The 18201-nt window shown below is 37.9% G+C and overlaps 1 protein-coding gene across 1 annotated transcript in view; it reads left to right on the top strand.

Annotated features, from left to right (window-relative positions):
* Positions 1-17795, top strand: part of LOC123865157 (putative transcription factor SOX-15) — a 146504-nt gene extending 128709 nt beyond the window's left edge. Inside the window, exon 4 of the mRNA XM_045906023.1 lies at positions 14971-17795. Coding sequence (XP_045761979.1) covers positions 14971-16217 — 1247 coding nt within the window. The 3' untranslated portion in view covers positions 16218-17795. The remainder of the gene's footprint in view (positions 1-14970) is intronic.
* The last annotated feature ends 406 nt before the right edge of the window (positions 17796-18201 follow it).

The raw sequence follows: 18201 nt of genomic DNA, 5'->3' as shown, positions 1-18201 counted from the left end.
ACGTCGTCTATAAATTGAACCACAAACCAAAGCTACATATTCGTTTCCGCCAACATAAGTCGCCGAATAAACCTTTCTTTATGGATTTCGGCAGCCTGGCAATTTTATTTCGCTGACCACTTCGCGGAATTCACAGATAAAAAACAAAGAATGAGTCGTTTATGGTATAGAATGTAAGCTTAAAATGTTAGCACTACTGGGAGGTGATGTAGTGTTTCTACTAATAATATTTTAGTACTCGTAGAAGGATTCCTAAGTGCGTGCAAAGAAAGTTGCATCATCAAATTTATCGTAAAGGAAATATCTATAGAAGTTTTGAAGTACTACCAAGTTGTTCTATGTTTTTACAGAACTTATCTTTTTGAATTACCTATGTATAATACTCCTACGTATTTGGAATTATAGCTTCGAAGTCTATTTAACCAAATATTTACTACAGTGTACGTAAGCATACACTGTAGTAACATTTTGTTTACTTATACATGAATTTTATTAATAGTTTGACCTTAAATTTTAAAATGCATTCTCAATCTTCTTAAAACATTGAGCTGAGAAGATGTGGGTGACGAAAAGATTTCTGATTATAGTGTTAGCTATTAGTACTTGGATGTTTAATCTAAACTGTAAGTTCAATGAGAGTTAATTTAACTTTGATACTAAATACCTACATAAAACAAGTTTAAAACCAAAACGTATATTCAAAGTAAGCATAGATTAATAACCCGGGCCGGGATAGTTTATTGCGAACGTTTTATAAGCGCAAATAAAACAAAGCCAACTGCCACCGCAATACTAAAAGAAAAGCAGCCGTAAAAAACGACAAAAATGACCACGCACTCTGAATCGAAATGCAAAAAAATGTTGCCAGACGGAGACGGCGATATACCCCGTTCCAGATAGAGTGGAATGGCAGAAATTTCGAATTTAGAATGCAGCGCGTGCTGTTGGACATCCGTTGCGGCAAAAAATCGAAACTGCCATCTAGCGGCGCTTTGTAACACCACCGTTCGGTTTTCGATATTTCGTTTGAGGAATGTTCTGGGTTTAGCTTTATTTTAATGTATTTTTTATTTGATTTAGTATTAGGAGAATCGGCATTTATCAAGCGTCTGCCTAATCTAGTCAGAACTGGCCTAGGCAGTAGGCACTGTATTGGTAACTATTATTATTGAAGTGGTCATTAATCAAAAGGAACCAAAGGAAAATGGGTATAAATTCACCGTTATTGTTTTAATGCTGAAAATAAGCCTACTTCTTCATTCTATAAATCTATACCTACCTTGGCTTAGTTCTTATCTCTATATTTACAATGATACTTCTATGAAATTCAAAAGGACTTGATTAGGTAGGTGCATTCGAACCACACAAAATTCCTAGACTTCGGTAAAATATAAACACCAATGTGCAAACACCTCCACGTCCAAACAGAATTGAATATTCGTAAATCGTCACACCAGCGTACGTTGAGAAATCCCTTTTTTAGCTTTTGCTGAATATTGTCCTTCACGTTAGCTACTTGTAACAGCTATGTTCAGGTAGGTGATTCGCTAACTTAGTGTATAACACTGAATGATAGCCACCGAGGTTTGTTGGTTCTATATTGCTGCTTCACTGGGTGATATCAAAATATTTTTGCGTAGAAAACCTCCAATGGATTAAAAAATAAGCTCGGTGGCTATCATTCAGTGTTAGACACTGAGTTAGTGAATCACCCCGCAGAGCCTAATCATGTGAGAGCACTGTACAAGCTATATAGAGTAAACTAGTTTTTGCTCGGTGCGCGAGCTGCTAAAGCAGCTCACGTGACGTGGTAAGGTAAACTTTATTATATAAAAACCAAATTGATTTATTAAGATACATAATTCACCCCGAAAAACCCCATAAAATGATAGGCATTTCTATTTTTTGTAGAAAATGTAAGTCCGCCATCTTGGATTTCAAAATAAATGTCGTTATCAAAATCAGCACCCTGGAAAACTCTGAAAACGACATCCATATCATTTTTTGTAAAAACGGGGTAGTCGAGATTAATAAAGTAGGGTGCGTGGGTGCGCGGACCACTAAAGTGGTCCGCGAGCATGCAGAGTTTGTTCCACCGAGTAGACCTTCGGACCCTGATCATCTTTTGCCAAGAAACCATTCTTCCATCTTTTATAGCCTCCGAGATAGACAACGACGAAATTTGTACGGCGGCCATCTTGTTTTTCCAAAATTTTCCACTTTTTCTATTAATCGTTTGGTACTTTCTTCAAAGGTAGTGAGTTTCAGCGAAATCGGTTGGAAAACAAAAGTGTTGCAAAAATCACGTCGGCCGCCATCTTGTTTTTCTGAAATGTCATAATTTTCCCCTACTCATGTCGTGCACTTGAACATATCTCCCCTACATTATCGTATCGTTTTCCGTCTCTTTCTAGGAGAATGAGGCATTCAATATTCGCCATACAAAATGTATGGAAAAATAAATTCCGCCATTTTGATTTTTTTTTCTATTCATCGAGTAGACCTTCGGACCCTGATCATCTCTTGCCTTGAAACCACACTTCCATCTTTTATACCCTCCGAGCTGGACACCGGCGAAATTTGTATGGCGGCCATCTTTTCTTCGCCATTTTGAATTTTTTTCCAGCTTTTTGGCAATTGGATGACGTCATGAATGACATTTGCTCGAGCACCCCCCACCTATCTTCAATACCTTAAGCGGGCCCTTCACGCGTTTCCGATATCCTCAATCATCAGCTCTCTCCATAATTTTGGCTTACTAAGTTTTTGTTTTCTATCTGACACCATCAGTGAAAAAAAATATTTTCATACAAAATTTTACAGGAGTTTTTTAGTTGAAAATCTCGAATATCTCCCCTAAAGTGGCAACACCGGTTACATATCTCCATACTGCCAGCCGAGATACACAATCGATTCGTACATATCGACTTTCCAAAATGTTGCCAACTGCCTCAAAAACGTGGTCAAAATTTCGAAAAATAAAAAAAAATACAAAATGGCCGCCAACTCGTTTCACAGAAAGATTTTACACGGTTTCATAATTTTCCTATTAACTACAGGATATACCGCGCCCGATGACGTTTCAATCTTTCCTCTCGCTCGCACCCACGCGAAAGGGGATACCGTGAAAAAGACCGTGTCGAAAATCACTTTTACTTTGATAAATTCCAGTGTTGCCAGTCTCCGGTGACAAAAATACCCAAATGTCATTTGTACGAGCAAAACACGTAATCACTCATACTCGGATTTTGCTAAAAGTGCGTATTTCGATTTTTTACAATTTCCCGAAAATCTTGAAATTTCCCTAAAAATGGGGTAATTTTTTCCCACCGATCTATACCTCGAGTCTATACGTACAACCGCTTCATAGAAGCCGAATCGCTCCGATGTTGCCAACTTTGAGATATTTAACTTTTAAAATTGCGTTTTTTCGTACCTCGAACAAAACGGCCGCCATGACAGCCGCCATCTTGAATTTTTAAAAACCACTCCCGTTCTGTCAAAATACAGGATAATCGTGGGAGAAACCAAGAAAAATAATTATCCTCGATTACCCCGTTTCGGATCTGTGGCGCCGCGGTTCGGGGTCGAAAAATGAAAATTTTGAAAACGCTACGGCTCGGCCGCCATCTTGTTTTTCCAATTTTTTCCACATTTTCTGTTAATCATTTACTACTTTCTACAAAGTTTGCAAAATTCAACAAAATCGATTGGAAAACAACGGAGCTGCAAAAATCACATCGGCCGCCATCTTGTTTTTCTGAAATGTCATAATTTTTCCCCAGTCGAATCCCCCATCCGAACACAACTCCCCTTCATCACTATATCATTTTCCGTCTCTTTCTAGGAGAACAATTATGTCAATGAGTGAGTGAGTGAGTGAGTGGTAATTGAGCTATATATAGTATAAATAATAACTAGTGTTTTGCTCGGTGCGCGAGCTGCTAAAGCAGCTCGCGTGACGTCGTTAGGTTAACTTTATTATATAAAACTAAATTTATTTATTAAGATACACAATTCACCCCGAAAAACCCATAAAATGACACCCATTTCTATTTTTTCTAAAAAATGTAAGTACGCCATCTTGGATTTGAAAATGAATGTCATAATCAAAATCAGCACCCTAGAAAACCCTGAAAACGACCTTCATATTATTATTTTTAAAAACAGAGTAGTTGAGGATAATAATTTAGTAGGGTGCGTGGGTGCGCGGACCACTAAAGTGGTCCGCGAGCATGCAGAGATTGTTTCACAATTAGACCTTCAGATCCTGATCATCTTTTGCCAAGAAACCACTCTTCCATCTTTTATAGCCTCCGAGATATACACCGACGAAATTTGTACGGCGGCCATCTTGTTTTTCCAAAATTTTCCATTTTTTTTATTCATCGTTTACTACATTCTTCAAAGATTGCGAGTTTCAGCGAAATCGGTTGGAAAACAAAAGAGTTGCAAAAATCATATAGGCCGCCATCTTGTTTTTCTGAAATGTCATAATATTTTCCTACTCATATCGCGCATCCAAACATATCTCCCATACATCAATGTATCGTTTTCTGTCTCTTTCTAGGAGAATGAGACATTCAATATTTTCGCCATACAAAATGTATGGAAAATTAAATTCCGCCATTTTGAATTTTTTTTCTGTTCATCGAGTAGACCTTCGGATCCTGATCCTCTTTTGCCAAGAAACCACACTTCCATTTTTGATACCCTCCGAGCTGGAGACCGGCAAAATTTGTATGGCGGCCATTTTTTCTTCGCCATTTTGAATTTTTTTTCAGCTTTTTGGCAATTGGATGGCGTCATGAATGACATTTGGTCGAGCACCCCCCACCTATCTTCAATACCTTGAGCGGACCCTTCACCCGTCTCCGACATCCTCGATCATCAGCTATTTCCAAATTTTTCCTCGATTTTTTTTTTGTTTTCTATACGAAACCATCAGTGAAAAAAAATAATTTCATACAAAATTTTACAGGAGGAGTTTTTGGGGAAAATCTCGAAAATTTCCCCAAATGTGGCAACACTGTTTACATATTTCGATACTGCTGGTTGAGTCACACAGTCGATTCACACATGTCGACTTTCCAAAATGTTGCCAATTGCCTCAAAAACGTGATCAAAATATCGGAAAATTTAAAGAAAATACAAAATGGCCACCAACTCTTTTTGCAGAAGCAAATTAGATAATATTACAACTTTCCCATTAACTACAGGATATACCGCTCTCGATAACGTTTCAATCTCACATCTCGCTCGCATCCACGCGAAATCATCGTCCCTGAAAAAAGACAATGTCGAAAATCACTTTTGCTTCGATAAATTCCAGTGTTGCCAGTCCTCGGTGACGAAAATACTCAAATGTCATTTGTACAAGCAAAACACGTAATCGTTCATGCTCGGATTTTGCAAAAAGTCCGTATTTCGATTTTTTACATTTTCCCAAAAACCTTGAAATTTCCCGAAAAATGGGGTAATTTTTTCCCACCAATCTATACCTCGAGTCTATACATACAACCGCTTCATAGAAGCCGAATCGCTCCAATGTCGCCAACTTTGAGATATTTAACTTTTAAAATTGCGATTTTTCATACCTCGAACAAAACGGCCGCCACGACAGCCGCCATCTTGAATTTTAAAAAACTACTCCCGTTCTGTCAAAATTCAGGATAATCCTAGACGAAACCAGAAAAAAATAATTATTATCGATTTCTCGTTTCGGATCTGTGGCGCCGCGGTTCGGGGTCGAAAAATCAAAATTTTGAAAACGCTACAGTTCGGCCGCCATCTTGTTTTTTCAATTTTTTCGACATTTTCCATTAATCGTTTACTATTTTCTTCAAAGATTGCAAAATTCAACGAAATCGGTTGGAAAACAACGGAGCTGCAAAAATCACGTCGGCCGCCATCTTGTTTTTCCGAAAAGTCATAATTTTTCCCCAGAGGGTTCCCGAATCCAAACACATTTCCCCTACATCATTATATCATTTTCCTTCTCTTTCTAGGAGAACAATTATGTCAATGAGTGAGTGAGTGAGTGGTAATCGAGCTATATATAGTATAACTAGTGTTTTGCTCGGTGCGCGAGCTGCTAAAGCAGCTCGCGTGACGTGGTAATGTTTAGCTTTATTGTATTAAATCGAATCGAGTTATTAAGATACAAAATTCACCGCGAAAACACCATAAAACGACACCCATATCGATTTTTTTCTTAAAAAATGCATGTCCACCATCTTGGATTTCAAAATAAATGTCGTTATCAAAATGAGCATCCTGGAAAACTCTGAAAACGACATCCATATCATTTTTTGTAAAAACGGGGTAGTTGAGGTTAATAAAGTAGGATGCGTGGGTGCGCGGACCACTAAAGTGGTCCGCGAGCATGCAGGGTTTATTCCACCGAGTAGACCTTCGGACTCAGATTATCTTTTGCCAAGAATCCACTCTTCCATCTTTTATAGCCTCCGAGATAGACACCTACGAAATTTGTACGGCGGCCATCTTGTTTTTCCAAAATTTTCCACTTTTTCTATTAATCGTTTACTACATTCTTCAAAGATTGCGAGTTTCAACGAAATCGGTTGGAAAACAAAAGAGTCACAAAAATCATATAGGCCGCCATCTTGTTTTTCTGAAATGTCATAATTTTTCCCTGCTCGCCTCCACCACTCGAACACATTTCCCCTACATTATTGTATCGTTTTCTGTCTCTTTCTAGGAGAATAAGACATTCATAATCGCCATACAAAATGTATGGAAAAAAAAATTCCGCCATTTTGGAATTTTTTTCTATTCATCGAGTAGACCTTCGGATCCTGATCATCTCTTGCCAAGAAACCTCACTTCCATCTTTTATACCCTCCGAGCTGGACGCCGGCGAAATTTGTATGGCGGCCATCTTTTTTTCGCCAATTTGAATTTTTTTCCAGCTTTTTGGCAATTGGATGACGTCATGAATGACATTTGCTCGAGCACCCCCCACCTGTCTTCAATACCTTAAGCGGGGCCTTCACCCGTCTCCGAAACCCTCAATCATCAGCTCTCTCTAAAATTTTGGCTTACTAACTTTTTGTTTTCTATACGACACCATCAGTGAAAAAAAAATTTTTCATACAAAATTTTACAGGAGTTTTCTAGTTGAAAATCTCGAAAATCTCCCCAAATGTGGCAACACCGGTTGCATATTTCCATACTGCCAGCTGAGATACACAATCGATTCATACATATTGACTTTCCAAAATGTTGCCAACTGCCTCAAAAACGTGATCAAAATTTCGAAAAATTCAAAAAATTACAAAATGGCCGCCAACTCGTTTCACAGAAAGATTTTACACGGTTTCATAATTTTCCTATTAACTACAGGATATACCGGTCCCGATGACGTTTCAATCTTTCCTCTCGCTCGCACCCACGCGAAAGGGGATACCGTGAAAAAGACCACGTCGAAAATCACTTTTTCTTTGATAAATTCCAGTGTTGCCAGTCTCCGGCGACAAAAATACCCAAATGTCATTTGTACAATCAAAACACGTAATCGCTCATACTCGGATTTTGCGAAAAGTCCGTATTTCGATTTTTTACAATTTCCCGAAAATCTTGAAATTTCCCTAAAAATGGGGTAATTTTTTTCCTCCAATCTATACCTCAAGCCTATACGTACAATCGCTTCATGAAAACAAAAACGGTCCGATGTTGCCAACTTTGAGATATTTAACTTTCAAAATTGCGTTTTTTCGTACCTCTAACATAATGGCCGCCACGACAGCCGCCATCTTGAATTTTTAAAAATCACTCCCATTTTGTCAAAATAGAGGATAATCGTGGGCGAAACCAAAAAAAAATATTATCCTCGATTACCCCGTCTCGGATCTGTGGCGCCGCGGTTCGGGGTCGAAAAATCAAAATTTTCAAAACGCTGCGGCTCGGCCGCCATCTTGTTTTTCCAATTTTTTCTACATTTTCTATTAACCGTTTACTACTTTCTTTAAAGATTGCAAAATTCAACGAAATCGGTTGGAATACAACGGAGCTGCGAAAATCACCTCGGCCGCCATCTTGTTTTTCCAAAATGTCATAATTTTTCCCCAGAGGGTTCCCGAAACCGAACACAATTCCCCTACATCATTATATCATTTTCCGTCTCTTTCTAGGAGAACAATTATGTCAATGAGTCAGTCAGTGAGTCAGTGGTAATCGAGCTATATATAGTATAACTAGTGTTTTGCTCGGTGCGCGAGCTGCTAAAGCAGCTCACGTGACGTGGTAAGGTAAACTTTATTATATAAAACCAAATTGATTTATTAAGATACATAATTCACCCCGAAAAACCCCATAAAATGACAGGCATTTCTATTTTTTGTAGAAAATGTAAGTCCGCCATCTTGGATTTGAAAATAAATGTCATTATCAAAATCAGCACCCTGAAAAACCCTGAAAACGATATCCATATTATTTTTTGTAAATTAGGATAATAATTTAGTAGGGTGCGTGGGTGCGCGGACCACTAAAGTGGTCCACGAGCATGCAGAGTTTGTTTCACCGAGTAGACCTTCGGATCCTGATCATCTTTTGCCATCAAACCACTCTTCCATCTTTTATAGCCTCCGAGATAGACACCGACGAAATTTGTACGGCGGCCATCTTGTTTTTCCAAAAAATTCCACTTTTTCTATCAATCGTTTACTATTTTCTTCAAAGATTGTGAGTTTCAACGAAATCGGTTGGAAAACAAAAGAGTTGCAAAAATCACGTCGGTCGCCATCTTGTTTTTCTGAAATGTCATAATTTTTCCCTACTTGCTTCCACCAGCCAAACACATCTGTCCTACATTATTGTATCGTTTTCCGTCTCTTTCTAGGAGAATGAGACATTCAATATTCGCCATACATTTTCTATGGGGAAAAAAAATCCGCCATTTTGAATTTTTTTTCTATTCATCGAGTAGACCTTCGGACCCTGATCATCTCTTGCCAAGAAACCACACTTCCATCTTTTATACCCTCCGAGCTGGACACCGGCGAAATTTGTATGGCGGCCATCTTTTCTTCGCCATTTTGAATTTTTTTTCAGCTTTTTGGCAATTGGATGACGTCATGAATGACATTTGCTCGAGCACCCCCCACCTATCTTCAATACCTTAAGCGGGCCCTCCACCCGTCTCCGAAACCCTCAATCATCAGCTGTCTCCATAATTTTGGCTTACTAACTTTTTGTTTTCTATGCGATACCATCAGTGAAAAAAAAATTTTTCATACAAAATTTTACAGGAGTTTCTTAGTTGAAAATCTCGAAAATCTCCGCAAAAGTGGCAACACCGGTTGCATATTTCTATACTGACAGCCGAGATACACAATCGATTCATACATATTGACTTTCCAAAATGTTGCCAACTGCCTCAAAAACGTGATCAAAATTTCGAAAAATGAAAAAAAATACAAAATGGCCGCCAACTCGTTTCACAGAAAAATTTTACACGGTTTCATAATTTTCCTATTAACTACAGGATATACCGCGCCCGATGACGTTTCAATCTTTCGTCTCGCTCGCACCCACGCGAAAGGGGATACCGTGAAAAAGACCGTGTTGAAAATCACTTTTACTTTGATAAATTCCAGTGTTGCCAGTCTCCGGTGACAAAAATACCGAAATGTCATTTGTACGAGCAAAACACGTAATCACTCATACTCGGATTTTGCTTAAAGTGCGTATTTCTATTTTTTACTATTTCCCGAAAATCTTGAAATTTCCCTAAAAGTGGGGTAATTTTTTTCCTCCAATCTATACCCCGAGTCTAAACGTACAATCGCTTCATAGAAGCCGAATCGCTCCGATGTTGCCAACTTTGAGATATTCGAATTTTAAAATTGCGTTTTTACATACCTCTAACATAACGGCCGCCATGACAGCCGCCATCTTGAATTTTTAAAAATCACTCCCATTCTGTCAAAATACAGGATAATTGTGGGCGAAACACGAAAAAATAATTATCCTCGACTACCCCGTCTCGGATCTGTGGCGCCGCGGTTAGGGGTCGAAAAATGAAAATTTTGAAAACGCTCCAGCTCAACCGCCATTTTGTTTTTCCAATTTTTTCTACTTTTTTTATTAATTTTTAACCAATTTCTTTAAAGATTGCAAAATTCAACGAAATCGGTTGGAAAACAAAGGAGCTGCAAAAATCACGTCAGCCGCCATCTTGTTTTTCCGAAATGTCATAATTTTTCCCCAGAGGGTTCCCGAAACCGAACACAACTCCCCTACATCAGTATATCATTTTCCGTCTCCTGCTAGGAGAACAATTATGTCAATGAGTGAGTCAGTGAGTCAGTGGTAATCGAGCTATATATAGTATAATAAAGTTATTTGGAGGCTTAGTTAATGATCTTGCTCCCATGAGGGTGACATATTCAATCCGTGAACAACCCCTTTAAAAAAATTTGAATTAAATCCGTGAACAACCCCTTTAAAAAAATTAGAATTAAAAAAAAACTAAACTAACTTTTTTTTTTAGTAGGAGTCGGATAACAAACAGAAATTAATGCTCTTGTAAACTATCAAAAACGTATCCATATTAATGACATAATCTAATTAATGGTACGTCCGGACCACCGTGCGTCATAACACGCTTGATTGATCGGAATCATTATGCGTTATCATTAGGGTACAGTACCTTTTTATTTGACTTCTGTTTCAAACTATACTTAGATGAACACAGAACATAGATGAAAATTAACTTTCATATTATATTGGGTCTTTAAATTATAGTCCGTACAAAATGAGAACCTGTTTGCCATTTTGACTCTATGTTTCAACTGTCATGTCAAAAATACGGTTCACATTTAACTAAGGACTAAAATCGTAGTATTATGTAGTGGTAGCTGACACAATGGCGAGTGAGATTTCATTTTGTGCGCATTATGTACTTATATTTCATTTTAAGTTTAGTGTCATCGATATAGAACACCTAATTAGATTACCACTACCCATATTAAAGTCAAAGTCAAAGTCAAAATCATTTATTCAAAGTAGGGTACAATTGTACTCCTATTGATGGTCGAAATTGTTAAATTTGTACGATATTGTGGTGATAATTAATTAACTTAAAACTAAAGCTACGAGGGTTCCAAACGCGCCCAAGTCTGTGAAGAGCCCACAACAAACTCAGCCGGGTATAAATGCGAGTGTGTTTGTTTGTCGATTTGTCCTTCAATGGGCTGGAGCAACGGATCGACGTGATTTTTTACCTAGTTAAGATATTATAAAATTCCAGATAGGCAAACCTCATACAAAAATTGTATTTTGGAAAGTGAAAACAACGTCGTAAGCGCGTATGTGTGAACCATACGCGTAGCGACATATGAATAAATAAAAATATATTTTATTCAAGACTTTTACAAGTACTTTTGAATCGTCAAATAGATCTACCACCTGGTTCGTAATGCCTTTTCTATCGGGAAGAATCAGCAAGAAACTCGGCGGTTGCCCTTTTCAAAGATTTGAGATTATACCATGTTTCCGCGCATTGCTGGAGCGAGCTGCAGGTTAAATACATGTCAAATCCACGCTCTTTTATCATTTACATAATCTTCAATTGTATAATATACTTTTTTCAGGAGCATATTTTTGATACATTTTTCATAGATTACATACATAAATATTGGCGCAGGGTATTGACACCTTCGAGCCTGTTTAAATAAGTTGTGGCCCGTTAGGTTTGGAATAGGATTAGAATATGGCTCAGTAAATTTAATTCGACCTAAACATTAGTTTTAGGTATATTTATTGCGACCTGTGTTATGTAAGTACCTACATACCAGTGGTATAATACAAAATCACAAAATAACATATGAATGTTATTTCGTGATTGATAGAATGCATGAGCATTCTTTATGTCAGAAAAAAATCGATAAACCTTCATAAAAACCGTACCTATAACAAAGATGTCGCATTGACGGATTTGTGTCATTTGGGGAAACCAAAAACCATTTTAAATTTCGAGTTTTGACCCACCTAATGACGTCATTTATTACGAAACTATATCAGTGGCTGGGATTTTTTTGTGATTTTCTCCGAAATATAAAAAAGCTTCTTATATCTTATATTTTATTCGAAATCAATCATGTTCTTTCAAAGGTATGAAAGGATCTGGGAACACACCGCATTATTATCCCAAGAGAACTCCTGCCATTATGTGATCAATGGAAAGGAATCACGACCCTCAATAATGAGGAATATGACTATAAAGAAAGATGGATTATTCGTAGTATGATAATATTATGTAGGTAAGAGCCAGACCACCAGTAGCGCATGAAACCCGATGCGCTGTTATCAGTCATATTGAGTGTCGTTGATAAAGCGGACGCGTGCGCATCGCGGGCTAGCGACGCGAGTCATATTAATATCCTCGCCGCTACCACGCATGAAAATTAAGCCTTTTTAGGGTTCCGTACCTCAAAAGGAAAAACGGAACCCTTATTATAGGATCACTTTGTTGTCTGTCTGTCTGTCTGTCTGTCCGTCGTGTCTGTCAAGAAACCTATAGGGTACTTCCCGTTGACCTAGAATCATGAAATTTCGCAGGTAGGTAGGTCTTATAGCAAAAGTACAGGAATAAATCTGAAAACCGCAAATTTGTGGTTACATCATTAAAAAAAAATTAAAATGTGTTTCAATTTTAAAAGTAAGATAACTATACCAAGTGGGCTATCATATGAAAGGGGTTTACCTGTACATTCTAAAACAGATTTTTTATTTATTTTTATGCATAATAGTTTTTGAGTTATCGTGCAAAATTTTGGAAAAATACCCGAGTACGGAACCCTCAGTGCGCGAGTCTGACTCGAAGTTGGACGGTTTTTGAATTGAGAAGCTGGCGAACAAAACGGTGTAGTTACACTTCTGATCAAAATCCTTTATGGGCTTCCGTACCCAAAGGTTGCCAATGGGACCCTACAATTACACTAAAACAGGCAAATAAATAGTTTTTGCACCCCTAGATTAAAACTGTTTCAACTCAAAACTCTTGTTTTTTGAGATGACCTCATTCTGAGATAATTGACTCTGACTCGACTGTGTTTAGGGTAATAAAAATAATAACTATGCTTTGTATATTCAAAACTCAATGATCCATGGGCTGCAAGATATACTGGTTAAAAACCCACAAACATACTGCATAGATAACACGAAAATATCCTGAAGAACAGTTTTAAATAAAGCACCAATCTGATACAGAGAGGTTCTTATTAAACATTCAATAAATCATTTTAATATTCAACCATTATCGATAACCGAACATCGATAATCCGACGAACGCTAATGGATCAGCACTACAGGAAGCCCTTTCCCTTCATTTGTCTGCTTGACATTTGACATCAGTCAAACAGGTTCAGCTTACCTGCCGGTTTTTTATGTTTACTCAAAGAATCGGTCGAAATCAGACAAAATTGTTTATAATTACCTTAGTATCCCTACTTTGTTTTCATTAAGTGTTTAAGACTATATCTTTCATCATCACCATCATGACCAACCTATTGCCGGCCCACTACTAAGAACAGGTCTCCTCTTACATTGAGAACGTTTTAGGCCATATTCCGCCACGCTGGCCAAGTGCGGATTGGTAGACTTCACTCAGCTTTGAGAACATTATGTAGAAATCTCAGGCACGCAGGTTTCCTTGCGATGTTTTCTTTCACCGTTAAATCAAGTGATATTTACCTAATTACTTAAAAACACATTATTTTCGAAAAGTTAAAGGTCCGGGACTGAGTCCCCGACCTCCCAAAAAGGAGGCGGACATCCCATTAGGTTATCACGGCAAGCTAATACCGGCAACCTCTCAATACATTTGCTTTGGCAAATATTTTCTTTGTATTTGATGATTTTCTCTACTGTATCTATTTGCTATGAAAGTATATTTTTTTTATTTCTTAAGGGTCCCGCATTTGATTTCCACGTCCATTTTATAGACACTAAGCCCATTCATAAATTTATCTTTAACAAAGCAATTTCCATAATAATGAAGAGAATTTATAGCACTTAATTCATTTAAATTCCACGACCACTCACTTAATCGTAAACATTAAGCAAGTTATCGAGCTATCGACTATTATCGACACAGCGCCTCTCTAAAATTATATGCCAGTAGCAAGTCGCGTCTCATTGATAAATATCCTTAAAGATTGTTCAAGCTCCCGATAATACTTCCACCAGCCTTACACTTTCCACTACAAACAAAACATAACCTTAGTACCATGAGATAGAGTTTCAATTCCTTTCCCGTCGGTCTCGTTGTTGGAGACCGAGTGTGAGGTTATTTATGAGACACTCACGGTAGGTGTTTTATAGTTATTTGATAAAACACTATCGTGATTATTTAGCCTGACTTTGTGACAGCTGCTGTCCATTTCGCATTCATAAAATTCAAGGAATGTTAGATACCGATACCTATACATAAGACTGCGTCCAGCTACTTACATAATTCCTAGTTCTTTGCATTATATTAGAACCGAAAAGAAAATTGAAATTGGTTGTGGTACGCGGCTCCACTATCGGAATTCGGCTAAATATGTGATATCGCGGATAGTGTGTCGGCAATCGTTGGTCACCCTGGTTGCATCCGAAAGTTGAGGCGAACAAAGTTTTTTTTTTAAATCTAGCAGGAACTCTTGTTTTCCGGAATAGGTATATCACAGGAAGGGTTACTTGCTATCACAGAATGTCGCGTCTGCCGGCCGGCAGGTTTATTTGCCAAACTTATTTAAAAATTCGCCGTTTACAAAAGATTCGCCAATAGTGAGCCCGATAGCGGAGTTGTACTTACCATTAGTAAAAGTCTTAATAAAAATAAGCGCTTACCGAATAACGTTCATAAGGGTTGCTGTACACGTGCAATGACTAGTAGAGACTCCCCAGCAACTACGTAATAAGAATTCCAATCAGTAGATTCAATATCCGTTTCTATTTTTCCAGGTAAAAAATGGCGTTCATTGACCCCTCAAGATCGACGGCCGTTCGTAGAGGAAGCGGAGCGACTACGCGTTATCCATATGACCGAACATCCCAACTACAAGTATCGACCAAGGCGACGGAAACAGAATAAAACCAGGCCGAATCAGCCGGCCGCCCCGTCCAGCGCCCCACCTTCCGCCTCTGTTACTTTAGGCTCTCCGTACGCCACCGCAACGGATTCCCCAGATACACGCTTCTCACACAATCCTGGAGCTGGTTTCTCCCCATATCGAACATCGCCCCTCGCTTCAGACTCGTTTCAATCAAACCAATTCAATGGCCACGTCCAAACTCCGGAATCTTCACCAGCAAGATCTCCCGAACCGCAAGGAAGGAGGAGTGCCCCTGCCGAAGCACCGCTACCTACCCCGGACGCTTCACCGGTCGAAAACGAGAAAGAAAATTTCCAATACGAAGAAAGGCGAAGAGCGATAAACGCTTCCATCTCAGAATCGTATTCTTATAAATCTTTCCGAACACCTGTTTCATACTCCTCTGCACCCGTCGCCGCTATGGGCATGGCTAATGGAATGTACGTTATGTGCACCCAGAGGACGTTAGCGGAACAGTCTCCCCTAGTAACAGGAACATTCTTTCCGCCAGTCGCCACGTCACAGGACCAGCAGGCGTTAGGGTCGACTGCGCCGAGAGTTTCATCCGCGCCGAGCGGGCCTATGTCTGCAGAATACAGTATTCAGTACCACCCTTACGAACAATATGAACATCAGATGTACAAAACTGAGGACTCCTACGTTTCTCACTATCCCGAACAACCTAAAACTGAGTACGAGGAATATAATTCAGGTGGCACGTACTTTGCTGAAGAGCCTCCAAATCAACCTCAAGAAGGGGAACAACAAAATATGATGAACCCTCGCCCGGAGATTCGGACAGGATCGCCTGAATCGGACTTAGATGCGAGAGAGTTTGATAAGTATTTAGATTATGGTGCAGAAGGGGCAATAGAGCACTACAGATACGAACAACAGCAGCAGCAGCAATATAGGCCGCAGTACTGCAGCGAGCCTTCCCCAGGGCCCGAGTACTGTTCTGAAAGGATGTACCCTTCTCCCTATGCTTCGGTTATCGCAGGAACTCCACCAGCTGTACCGTATATACCGCCACAACCTGGGACCACTGAAGCGCGACCCGATGATGAGTTTAGTGTGATTCTAGCAGGCGTCCGGCAGACTTGCTACAGCAATTGACAATAACAGAGACCTAGATCGTTATGCACTCTTTTCAAATGCAGCCCAAAGAGTTATTTTTGAGATCAATAATTTATTGTTAATAAATATTGATGCTTATGGGAAATTGTTCATGTAAAGAGATATTATTTTGAGATATTAACTGATCATAATAGGTACATATTGTTATAGTTATTATCTTATTGTGTTTGTTAACATGTCTCGTTTCAAAAAGGGAACAATAATTTCTATATGACTGAAAATAGTACATGGTACGCACTGTTTTAAGAAATATTAAAAATATATTTTGTGATTATTTTGAAAAGACAATTTAGGTAAATAAAAGGCAATATTTAGTGACACAGCGTATGAGAGAGATCACAAAGCTTGTTATACTTTAAACAGTTCAGTTTAATTTCAAAGATTTATCTTATTCTCATTGATCTTTTTCTAAAAATTTATTTAGTTTGGTTCGTTATTTATGTAAGGGTACCATGTTTTTCTAAATTATCCTACTTACAATCAAATATTTTGTTGTTTAACTATGTATTACAAATATATTTTCTTATCGCTAGGTAGTTTCTCAAAGGTAGGTACCTACCTACCTAGTCTGACAAATTTAATTTGGAAAATTGTGTGTAATAATATTTTTAATTGTGTTATTTATTATATTTTGTATAAAATCCCATATTTTTTAAATTTAAATAATTTTAAATCCTTTCCCATCAAAATTATGACATTATACCTCGCCTAATATGTAGTTTATGTACTACACGTATACCTTGCGGCTGGCTTTTCTCGGATTTCGTCCGCATGCATGAAAGCTTATACTATTAAGAGAAGTTACAACAAATATCTGTATCTGAAGTTTTCCAGATTCCTGTAAAAATAATATATACTTTAAAAGTAATGCGGGCTCAAATATTTACATACAGATCTTTCTATTAAACATTGAGTTTGATGACCCACCAATAACAGCAGTCTATTGATATTATGTCAGTCAGTTCCTTGCTGTTTCATATCATACATAAATATTATTATGTACCTATTTTAACATTATGTAGAAATGATCATGGAAGTTATATTATAAAAAGTTTGGTTCTATTAATCATGATATTTGTTTCATTAATTTGATCAAATGGTGCTAGAATAAAATGTTGGTACATTAAATTAATATACCTAGTGCTCGTTGTTATGAATGCAGTGATAATCCTATGGGAGGGAAGTTAATTAATAGTTTCCTTTGTAAAATGGTAAAAGATTATTTATTTGTAACTATTTTTGTATATTTTTAGTAACAAAATCGTTGTCAATTTATTCGAAACATAGCTCTTCCAGTCTGTAGATATAGAGTTTAAGATTTATTTCCATTTTTTTGTTAGTCGCTATTTAATGTAGGTACGTTGTCTGTATAAATTGTAAGAACATTTAATTGAAAATATCTCATAGTTTTTAATATAATTTGTACTAAAAGTTTAGCTGAAATATTAATTAGTTTGTTACGCAATCAGTAGTTTTAGTTACGAAAACACTCGCACTGCGAACTATGTTCTTCCTATTTTTAAGAAAATTTATAAGAAACAATAAAAACTATATTCTAAATAATGACATTTTATTCATTTATTTTATTTCTACATAGGTATAGTTCGGAACAGGTCGAGATGGCAATCGCGGTGGGAACAACCCGGTACGGAATAGCGTGGGGGCTGTGTGGGTCAACCCGATTGCCATGTCGACCTGTCGCGAACTATACCTACATCATCATCTCAAGCCATTCATGTCGGAACCACCCCTTAGTTCAATTTCTCAAACCATCGCCAGGCCAGTATTGAGCACGGGACTCGTCTCAGAATGAGAAGGGCTAAGGTCCACCACGCTGGCCAAGTGGAGATTGGAGATTTCACAAAACATTGAAAACACTATTAAGAACACTCAGGCAAACAGGTTTCCTCAAGATGTTTTCCTTAGCCGTTAAAGCAAGTGGTTATGCACATAATTTCTAAAA

This window comes from Maniola jurtina, chromosome 5, assembly GCF_905333055.1.
Source record: "Maniola jurtina chromosome 5, ilManJurt1.1, whole genome shotgun sequence".
NCBI classification, from domain to species: Eukaryota; Metazoa; Arthropoda; class Insecta; order Lepidoptera; family Nymphalidae; genus Maniola; species Maniola jurtina.
The sequence above is the reverse complement of the archived record's forward strand: the minus strand, read 5'-3'. Positions and strand labels throughout refer to the sequence as shown.